Source organism: Grampus griseus (assembly GCF_964374135.1).
Source record: "Grampus griseus genome assembly, chromosome: 13".
Lineage (NCBI taxonomy): Eukaryota > Metazoa > Chordata > Mammalia > Artiodactyla > Delphinidae > Grampus > Grampus griseus.
The window spans coordinates 17,955,514-17,966,585 of record NC_139007.1 but is presented as its reverse complement, the minus strand read 5'-3'; the positions used below and the strand labels follow the sequence as shown (position 1 = coordinate 17,966,585).

Below are 11,072 nucleotides of genomic sequence, written 5' to 3'. Positions count from 1 at the left end.
AGGAGTTGAGGACGCACAGGTAACGGGCGCGGTTGGCCAGCAGAATCTGACATTTTAAATCGCCCTGCCCATCAGGGCCTCTGCTGCCTTTGACGGGCGAGCGAGTCAGAGGTAGGGGAGAGCTGGCTGGGCTTTGCCAGGCAGCGCGGGACGACGCCCCAGTCGCGGCCTTCACAGCGCTGAACTCCAGGACCCCACTTGCCCAACTGCGCCAACGCCCCCGGCGCCCCCGGCGCATCCCGCAGTCGGCCGGCAGGTGTGCGTGGTGCGCGCGCACGCAGTGCGTGCTGGGTGCGGGTCCCGCGCGCCGAGAGGCAGCTGGGCGCCTGGCGGAGAGTGGCTGGCTGGGTGAGTGTCGCCCTCCTCGCCTCCCCGCCTCCTCTCCTCGCGCCTGCCGGGGATGCTCGCGCGCGGCGCCCCCTTGCCTGTAGGCTCGCGGCCCCGGGGGGGCGGCGTGTGTGAGTAGCTGGGAGGGGGCCGCGAGGCGCTGCGTGGAGAGCTCGCCAGGGTTTGTCCGCCGCCGTCACCTGACTCGTCAGTGCAGCTACAGCTGAGGTGGGGGCGGGGATGGAGACGCAGCGCGGAGGGCTGGAGAGACACGGCGGCGGGCGGGTGCGGCTGGCTCCTGGGGCCAGGGGCGGCGGGCGCAGGGACCGCGGAGCTGAGGGCGGGGGCCGGGCCAGGGCCGGAGGCGGCGCGCAGCGGACACCGGGTCCGCTCGCGGCCGCTCACACCCACCCGACGCGACTTCCCTCGGCGGCCTGGGCTCCGCTCATCCTGCGGCTCGCGGCGCCGCTCCTGGGGCGGGGTGAGTACCGCCGCCCAGGCTTGGCCCCCTCCCCGTGCTTGGGCCGCGCGGGGATCCGGAGAGGATAATCCTAGGGCGCGGAGAAGGGCAGCGGCCGTGTGACAGCTCCGCGGCGCGCTGAAGGGCGGGCGGGGGGCTGGGCTGTCAGCCCGTCTCTGCTCCGCTGTCAGGAAGGGCGAGGCGCTGCGAGACTCCGGCGCCTCCGCGGAGCCCTGGGGCGGCCCCTGCGGCGGCGATTTGGGGGCGAAGGGAGGGGGTCCGGGCGGAGGGCCTCGGCGGGTCTTTGGAGACCGCGGCGAGGAAGGAAGGGGAGGCGGGCGCGTAATATGGCGCAATACTAGGATAATCTCTGCCGCGACCGAGGGAGGACGAGCCGGTTGCTGCAGCAGCGCGAGGAGGAGGAGGGAGGCGGCCAGGGCTTGGGTATACGATCCATTCTCCGAAGCCTGCGGGCTGCTAGGAGGAGACGCTGCGGCTGGGAGGCGAGAGGTGGGCACACGGCGGGCGCGGCGCCCAGGGCATAACCCCGACGCACGCGGGAGCTGGGCTGGCACCCGAGATAGCTTGCAGGGGAAGTGCTGATGGACGGGGGGGGCGCGGAAGGGTGAGACGGGCAGCATCCGGGGGGAAGGGAGTGGGGGGGGGTGTCGGTCGGGGACATTGTCACGATGCTGGCACCGGACTCGCGCTAGTCTCGCTCAAGACTCCTAAAACCGCGTCGTTCGAGCGGAGCTTAGCGCGGTGCTGGCTCCGGGAAGGTGGTACCAGGGCGGGGACGGAGAAGAGAGCCGCCCTGCGGCTGGAGGAGGCAAGGCCTGGGTGCTCGGAGGGTCTGGTCTGCGGCTTAAAGCAGGACCATCTCCCCCTTTTTCCCGCAGAAGAGAAGGCGGTAGACGCGGCCGGAGAAGATGTCGGGCCAAACGCTCACGGATCGGATCGCCGCCGCTCAGTACAGCGTGACAGGCTCCGCTGTAGCCAGAGCGGTGTGCAAAGCCACCACTCATGAAGTGATGGGCCCCAAGAAGAAGCACCTGGACTGTAAGCATCTCTTTATATAAGTGGGACATGCGCACGGCCGAGGCGCCGTGGATACGGGCGACGCGGCCTGGGCGCTCGGTCGATAATGCTGCAGCCTTCCGACCTACCAGCGGGGCTGCCCCTGAGCTCGAAATCTCCCACCGTGGAGGTGTCGCCTTGGGTCGGCCCTGAAACCTTGACTTTGAGCCATTTTTTTCTCCTGTTGACCTCCAAGGTTTTGCTGGAGGAAAAAAAAACGATTATATATAGATAGATAGATAGATAGATTAATAATTTAAGATACCAAGAAATTGTAAATTCAGGGTTAGGCGCTTTTCACCTCTTCCCCCCGCCCTTTCTCCACCCTTCCCCTTTTCCAGTCCACGTTAGAGGAAATCAGGGGTTACACAGTGGTAACAACAGTAACCCCAAAAATGGATTCGTGGAAGGTCAAATTTATCGCCCTAGTTGTTTCCTAAATACATTTTGGGTAGTTTGAAAAGTGTCATCTTTTTCGGTGCTGCTGCTGAGGTTTGGTGCCTAGTGTGTGTCGTATGTCACCACACCAAACTGAAACAAATTCAAGCTCTTGAATGAGGAAACTGCACATCATAGCTAATGGAGATTCCATTTTACCCGTCCCGGCACGCTTCTTTGTCCCATTCTCGGGAACTGCTGGGCAGAATGACCATTGCAGTGGACACAAAATGGATGTGCCTTCCCAGCCTTAGAGATGGTGCAATTTTAGATGAAAACGTTCAACTTATAATTTTTTTAAAGTATTGGGTTTTTTGATGGGTTTTTTAAAGTATTGGGTTTTTTAATCTAGTTTGGAATCTATATATTTCTGAAGTAAATATTTCATTTGATTAACATAGTAAATGTTTAGTTATTGAAGGGCAACTGGGGACACTTAGAAAAAGGCTTTCACCTGCTTTGAGCAGTGAGGCTCCTTATAAGTAAGGCTACATCAGAATATATTCTGTAGTTGCTGTTCGGTCTTCTGGGACCTGCTTAGAATCTGTCCTGCTGTTGTGTTCGTTGGTAAAGGTCAGTGCTGGCATGAAAGACACAGGCAGGTCTAGCCATACCCATTTCCCACCTGGCTTCCTTTGCCCATTTTCTGGTTTTCTTATGCTTGAGGCCTTCCCCAGTGTCTGCCTTGTGCAGCTGAGAAAATGGCACCACTGTTAGAATTGACTCTGGTCCTGTTACCTGTTTAAGCAAAGCTTGATGAAGCTGACAGCTGGATATTGTAAGCGTTCTCCAGCCTTGCGAACCTGTTGTCTCATAAAATTGAATAATTTTGCTACGAGAAGCTTGCCTGAGGGGGGAACACCATTACTCTTTTCCTGAGGGAATTTTCAACACAATGTGTTGATTATGGTATCGTGTGTTATACATGCAGTACAGGGTGAGAGAGGTGGCCAGGGACCCTAACAGAAGGGGAAATTATAAATTCATGACCAGCTCGTTTTGCTGCAGCGTGCTGAATCATTTAGCCATCTTTGATCAGTTTCCCCAACTCTGGAAGGATGATTCATGTTTTAAAGGTAGGTGTAGGTGTAGCAAATCCTCATAATAAAAAAGCTATAGGTTATGGATTTGCTCAATGATTTGAAAATGATAGATCGATATATTGATACATTTCAGAGAACACTTACAGGTATTTCATTAAACGTGATTCACATAAAGACTGACTTTTCCATGTCTAGATAGTCACCTTAATCTTTAGATCTTGAAAAGTCTTTTATAAATTTTCCAGGTGGGGGGGTTTTCCAGTATTTCCAGCATATGTTAGTAAGTGAAGTGATTCTGAAGATGTGGAACACAGCAGGAAGATTCCTTACTTAAGGAAAGCCGTGGAAGTAGGAACTGGTATTGAGTTAAGAACACGGACAATCATAAGAGCTAAACATTTATTGAGCAGTTACTATATGCTGGGCACTGAGCTTTACATTATTAATTTATCATCACTTAAAAGTTTCGGGGAAGGTAATTAACTTTCATACCTTTTAACCCCTGCACTTAACTGCCATCTGTGGTTTATTTAGTAATATTCTCTATTGGGGGGGGAAGGGAACCAAATGAGCCTGAATGGTCTAATCTTCAAAATACCCATCCTGTTTGCATGGCTTTGTGTGAAATTGAGCATCACAGCCCCACACACTTATTGTAATTTCTATGATATGCGTGCAGAAATGTTAATTCTGTCATTTAAAAAATGAGCAAAAGCCAAGCACTGAGGAGTATTGGTCTTTCTTTTTAACATTTTACTTTTCCAATAAGACATAAAATAAATTATCTTCACTTAAAGCCAACCTTAGGGTAGAATTTGGAAAGATAGGTATCAAGTTACTGATATGTCCTATTTTAAGAAAACATGATATGGAAAGTCTGAACATATAAATAATGTTGTATGTATATGTACTGCAAGAGGGGATCTTTGCACAGAATTCTTTGTAATGTTCCTTTAAATAACAGTAGACTACCTTAGTAATTTATTCACAGGTGTTCCAATAACACACCAGTTTTAAAAGTGAGTTACACCAGTTATTAAAACATGCAAACATATAACTAAGTTTCACTATAGGCACTGAAATAATCTTAAGTTTATTTAGTTTTGAAAATATTAAATACTAGTTAGGAGGAAAAGAGTGCAAAATGTAGAGTTGGGGATTTGAAACCAAAAAAGTTTTTTTTTTTATTTCTCTTGTAAGTTTATTTTCAATATTCATAACGAAGAGCTTCCTGTTTTTTAGCTGGTATATAGGTCTTTTTTTTTTACATCTTTATTGGAGTATAATTACTTCACAATGGTGTGTTAGTTTCTGCTGTATAACAAAGTGAATCAGCTATACATATACATATATCCCCATTTCTTCTCCGTCTTGCGTCTCCCTCCCACCCTCCCTATCCCACCCCTCTAGGTGGTCACAAAGTACCAAGCTGATCTCCCTGTGCTGCTTCCCACTAACTATCTATTTTACATTTGGTAGTGTATATATGTCCATGCCACTCTCTCACTTTGTCCCAACTAACCCTTCCCCCTCCCTGTGTCCTCAAGTCCATTCTCTACATCTGCGTCTTTATTTCTGTCCTGCCCCTAGGTTCATCAGAACCATTTTTTTAGATTCCATATATATGTGTTAGCATATGGTATTTGTTTTTCTCTTTCTGACTTACTTTACTCTGTATGGCAGACTCTAGGTCCATCCACCTCACTACAAATAACTCAGTTTTGTTTCTCTTTATGGCTGAGTAATATTCCATCATATATATGTGCCACATCTTCTTTATCCATTCATCTGTCGATGGACACTTAGGTTGCTTCCATGTCCTGGCTGTTGTAAACAGTGCTGCAGTGAACATTGTGGTTCATGTCTCTTTTTGAACTATAGTTTTCTCAGGGTATATGTCCAGTAGTGGGATTGCTGGGTCATATGGTAGTTCTATTTTTACTTTTTTAAGGAACCTCCATACTGGCTGGTTCTCCATAGTGGCTGTATCAATTTACATTCCCACCAAGAGTGCAAGAGAGTTCTCTTTTCTCCACACCCTCTCCAGCATTTATTGTTTGTAGATTTTTTGATGATGGCCATTCTGACTGGTGTGAGGTGACACATCACTGTAGTTTTGAGTTGCATTTCTCTAATGAATAGTGATGTTGAGCATCCTTTCATGTGTTTGCTGGCAGTCTGTATATCTTCTTTGGAGAAATGTCTATTTAGGTCTTCTGCCCATTTTTGGATTGGGTTGTTTGTTTTTTTGATATTGAGCTGCATGAGCTGCTTGTATATTTTGGAGATTAATCCTTTGTCAGTTGCTTCGTTTGCAAATATTTTCTTCCATTCTGAGGGTTGTCTTTTCATCTTGTTTATGGTTTCCTTTGCTGTGCACATGAAACCAAAAATTTTTAATTAGTTTGATTTGTATATAACTTTGTAGTTTGGAGTTCATATTAGAAGGTTGTAAGAATAGAGTTTATGGCTCTGTGATTTTCTTTTTTTAAAGACACTGGGTTAATTGAATGGGCTCAGAATCTTTATGAAATGTGTACTTAATATTATTTAAAGTACTGGTTTAGAAGATAATTTTTTTCTCTTTGGGTTGATAGGCCACAAAAATTATTGTTAACTATGGTAATTTATAAAATGATGCTTAATGATATATGATTTATACATTTGAAGAAATGATTTGTTAACATCTGGAGGCAGAATTACATGTAGTAAGAAGGTAGAGAGATAAGCAAACTCTAGACATATATTCTCATATATTTTGTCCTTCTTTTCACTCATAGTATGTTTCTTGGAGGAAAAAAATATATTCAGAAAAGCTTGACCATAATTAGCAGTTATAGATGAAAGTTAAGGGTTATGATTAACCTTAATAATTTAAATAAGGATTATATATTTTAAGTTACTTTTGGATTATGTAAAACTTTTATTCTGTAGTATAATAAGATTGCCCTTTGCACATGAAAATTAAACACCTAACCAATGTTAGTTTAACATTAGTTTTTCTGGATCCATCTGTACATCCTCACTTCCTTTCCCTTTAACATTGTGTACCTATTTGATAGCACATGAAACATGCAGACTTGTCAAGCATTCACCTTCTTGATTGCGTTACATTACAAAATGTAAACTATTTTACATTTCCATTGTTTTTCCTTTTCTGTTTTGTAGTTGATGGCCTAAGGGATAGCCCAAGTCAAATAATAAAGTAACAGGATCCAGTAGGGCACCCAGTGCTTTCCCAAGTGCTGCGTCAAGCTTAAAGAACAACAACAAAATGGAGTTGGCCCAGAGTAACACCTGCAGGGAGAATTTGGGAAGTTTTACAGCCCTTGTATAAGATTCATTTTGGTTAATTGCTCTTATGAACAGTTTCTGTGTATGCTGTACTTTTAAAATACCCTGTTTAAGATTGTCAAAATTCCAAACTTAGACATTACTATCAACATCAAACCAAACCTTATGAAAAGCCAAATTGCTTATCAGTAATCCTACTTTTTTCCATTCTAAACCTCTTGTGAGTTTTTAATAATGAGCTTACCCTACATAATAAGCAAGTAATTCAAGTTCTGAATCTTATGTTTGAGAGATATTGGCATTTTATAAATGATTCTTTTCCTCCCAAATTAAGAAAAAATAAGATTGTATTTCTTTTTTTTTTAAATCAGACTATCTTTATTAGATACCTTTTTTTAAATACATTTATTTATTTTTGGCTGCGTTGGGTCTTCATTGATGCTTGCGGGCTTCCTCTAGTTGCAGCAAGTGGGGGCTACTCTTCATTGCGGTGCGCGGGCTTCTCATTGCGGTGGCTTCTCTTGTTGCGGAGCACGGACTCTAGGCGTGCCAGCCTTCAGTAGTTGTGGCACGTGGGCTTCAGTAGTTGTGGTTTGCAGGCTCTAGATGCACAAGCTCAGTAGTTGTGGCACACGGGCTTAGTTGCTCCATGGCATGTGGGATCTTCCTGGACCAGGGCTTGAAACCGTGTCCCCTGCATCGGCCGGCGGATTCCTGACCACTGCGCCACCAGGGAAGTCCAAGATTGTATTTCTTATGAGAACATCTGGTAAAGGGAATGGGAGATACAAGACTATGTTTTGATTCGAGACAAATATTGGCAAATGACCACAAAATTCCTACTGCTTTTACTTTATTTATAAAATATCTTCTAATAAGAAATTTTGTGAGTAAACATAGAATGAAAATTTAAACCTAAAAATTTATTTGCTTTACATAAGCTTCTTTAGGATACAGTATATAAAATATATTTCAATTTATAGAAGTACTATTTGCACACTGATTCAGTTGATACCATATCTATCTTTGTGATAACTTATAGAGCTTTCTGTAATGCTAGTATGAAAAATGTAAGCTTAGTTTATTGAGTAAAATTAAGTTGGAACAGTGTATAAAAGTTTACTGAACACTAGGGTAACTTTCAATATGAGAAGTGTACTAACTTGCTGTAAATATATTTTACTTTGATTCCAGTTCTCTTTTAACCATTTGTTATTGTCTAAAGAAACCCTCTAATTTTCTATACTGAGGCATACTCTGTTCCTCCTCCTTGATTTCACCGGAAGCCTCAGCCCATGTGGAGATGGTTTAGAACAGTCTGTGTTATTTTTTAGGTAGTCAAGAAGAGATGAGGGAAATAGACTTCCGAAAAACGTTCAAGCTGAGTATCCTTTATACCTTAAATCTGAAGGGGTCCAATCTATGTGGTCCTGTGACATTCTCAGGTGACGTTCAGCATCCCAGGAGGGGAGAAAAGAGATCTTGTGAAGTTTAGGGGTTAGCAGGATTAGGAGAAGAACAGTGGCAAGGAGTCTTAGGTACATCTTTGGGTCACTTTAGATTTTTTTTTCCCGTTTGAGATCAGTGTGGTTAGCGGGTACTTTCTTAGAAGCAGTATAAAATTGGTAACTCAAATCAATTTTTTTAGAAGTTACTCTAGTGATTTAAAAGACTGTAAACATGGAAAAAGATGTAAAACTATGGACGTAGTAGGTAAATTCATATCTTTTTTTTTTTTGGTAAATTCATATCTTAATTGCAATATTAGCTTGATGCATTTTAGATTAAAATCTGTATTTTTCGTACATTGCCGTATTAGTTTTAACGTTTAACAAATGGCTCCTGAAGTCTTATTTGAAATTTAATCTGTGCACTTAGTTGCCGTGGATCTTTCCCTTAGTTTTTCACAAGTAAATATCCTTTAAATATCTTACCTCTTCTCTTCAAATTGATTGATCCTGGGATAGGGTGTTCTTTGGAGCTTATCTTGGTTTCAGTAACTTGGTAAAGAAGGTCAGGAGTGGCATATAACCCTGTTCCCTGAGGGCCGAGGATGCTTGAGTTGTATTTTAGGTGACGCAACTCCTGAGAGAACCTTCAATATAATCTTAGTGCAGTTAAATAATTTGAAAAGCCACATTTCTTGCCATTAAAAATATTTATTCTTCAGTTTCACTTTGTAAAATTCCTTTCTCTTTACAGAGGAATATATTGTTTGCTTGTAAGGGACATGTTGACTATCTGTTTTTCCTTAGGTGTTTATGTAACATGGAAGTTTATCTTTTGTTCCTCACAAAGGGGAGAATAGTTGAATGGCATACTCATTGTCAATTGCATGGTGACCTATAAGTGCAAAATGTTGGTGTCTTCCTTGGAAGCAGTTGGGTGAAAGCACAAACCAGAGCGAGAATTGTACCCTGAAGCCCACAGCCCTTCTCTAGCCGTTTTCCTGCTCTCTCTTCATTTGTCCCAAGTGTGTGAGGATCCCCCTGTCCCCCCTCCCTACCCTCCCATGTGTACATAAGGTTTCTCTATTATGCATCTTTAAGAAGGGTCTAGTGTCTTCTAAAAGATTTTGTGATATGCCGTTCCTGGCTACCCAGGAGAGAGAAGCTAGATCTTTGCTTTCTGTGGGTTTGCTTTGTGGCCTGATCATTTGATTATTCTCCTAGGGTTAGCACTTTTATTTTAAGCTATAACTCTCCTCCTTTCTGCATCAGTTATTCTCTCTGTCATCCGCATCTTTAACCTCTCTCTCTAGCTCTCTTATGAAATTTTCGAGTATCTCCGTTGAAAACAAACAACCAAAACCATCTACACACACAGCTCTCCTTGGACTCTATGACCTCTTCTAGCAACCAACCTGTCATCCTTTGCTTTTCTTTCACAGCCATGCTTCTTGAAACAGACACTCACGATTCCAAAGAAAACAAGCACAGCTCTAAGCTTACTTTGGATATTCTGTGTCTTTGGCTTAATTCATGCATGAAATATTAGAAGCTCTGTGAGGTGCCAGCTATTGCCCACCCAGGTGCCCAGGCCACTGACCTGAGGCTTTTCCCTCCTCTCTCAAATTCAGTGAGTGATCAATTCTTTTAAAACTCTCTTGACCTCTCCTTCTTTAGCTGTCTTCTGCCTGGTTTTGATCAGTAATAAGCCTTATCTGTAAAATGATTAGTGATAGTACCTACCTCATATCTGTTGAGGAGTAAGAGAGAGAGTACATGTAAGAGACCCAGCCCAGAGCTTGGCACACACACCTGCAATGAACATCAGTTATTACTACCACTACTGTAGTTAACCATTACTAGTACAGTTGCTGTTGTTGCCACGACTAGTACCATTACTGCTGCTCCCACCACTATAACAACTGATGCATGATCCTTACTAATTTGCCCTTACTGTGCTTGTTTTTCGTCTCCTTTCAATTGCTTCAGGTTTTACTTTAATTCTAACTTTCCCCTTCTTTAGTTTGGAAGCTATATATACTATTTCTTTTTTTTTTTTAACATGAATACCTTTATTGAATCACATTTTAAATTTATAATTCTAGACATTATAGTTTTATGAATAAATAATATTTGTATTGCATTTATAGGAAATGTTCAGAAAGTGCTCATGACTTTGAATTTGTTCCAAGTGATTTTTGTAGCTCTCTAGAAATGTACTACCATAAATGTATTATCATAAATCAGATTCTAGCTTTAGAAAAGAATGTGTTATCTTTAATCATGGAGACCATATCCTATATTATATTTATCATTATTAGCAATACAGCTAGGTAGGACGTTACCTGGATTACAGTATATTTAAAAGACTTGTTTTAATTTTATTTCTTTTTTTTTTGATTTTGATGTTTTTTTACATCTTTATTGGAGTATAATTGCTTTACAATGGTGTGTTAGTTTCTGCTTTATAACAAAGTGAATCAGTTATACATATACATATGTTCCCATATCTCTTCCCTCTTGCGTCTCCCTCCCACCCTCCCTATCCCACCCCTCCAGGCGGTCACAAAGCACCGAGCTGATCTCCCTGTGCTATGCGGCTGCTATTTCAGTTCTTTTAGTGATTGCCCTTCAAAATTTAGTATGCATTCTTAAAGTCTCAAGTCGATCAGTATCTCTTTTTTTTCCTACCAAAGAAAAGAAATTTAGAAACTTTTTTTTTTGCCATGAAGTGTGTTTTATTGTCATTAATCATACAAACAATTTTCTATAATATCCAGAGCAAACCAGAGAATTTGGCAGTCCTATTAGAGGATCCCCTCAGAGACCCACAGGCCGGTGGCATCGGCACAGAGTGCCTGGGTTCACAGTGCAGCTTGTTGCTCGTGTCCATCTTGCAGGTGGCTCTTCCTCCACATCACGACTAGGGTCTCCAAGATGATGGAGGCGGAGAATCCTCCAGGTTCTTAGAAAATCTCACTTGGC

The 11,072-nt window shown here is 43.3% G+C and overlaps 1 protein-coding gene across 1 annotated transcript in view; it reads left to right on the top strand.

Moving 5' to 3' along the window:
- Positions 1 to 1,716: 1,716 nt before the first annotated feature.
- The window catches only part of SNAP91 (synaptosome associated protein 91), a gene marked incomplete at its 5' end in the record, with an annotated part of 156,294 nt that continues 146,938 nt past the window's right edge, over positions 1,717 to 11,072 (top strand). Inside the window, one exon of the mRNA XM_082669274.1 lies at positions 1,717 to 1,846. Coding sequence (XP_082525400.1) covers positions 1,717 to 1,846 — 130 coding nt within the window. The remainder of the gene's footprint in view (positions 1,847 to 11,072) is intronic.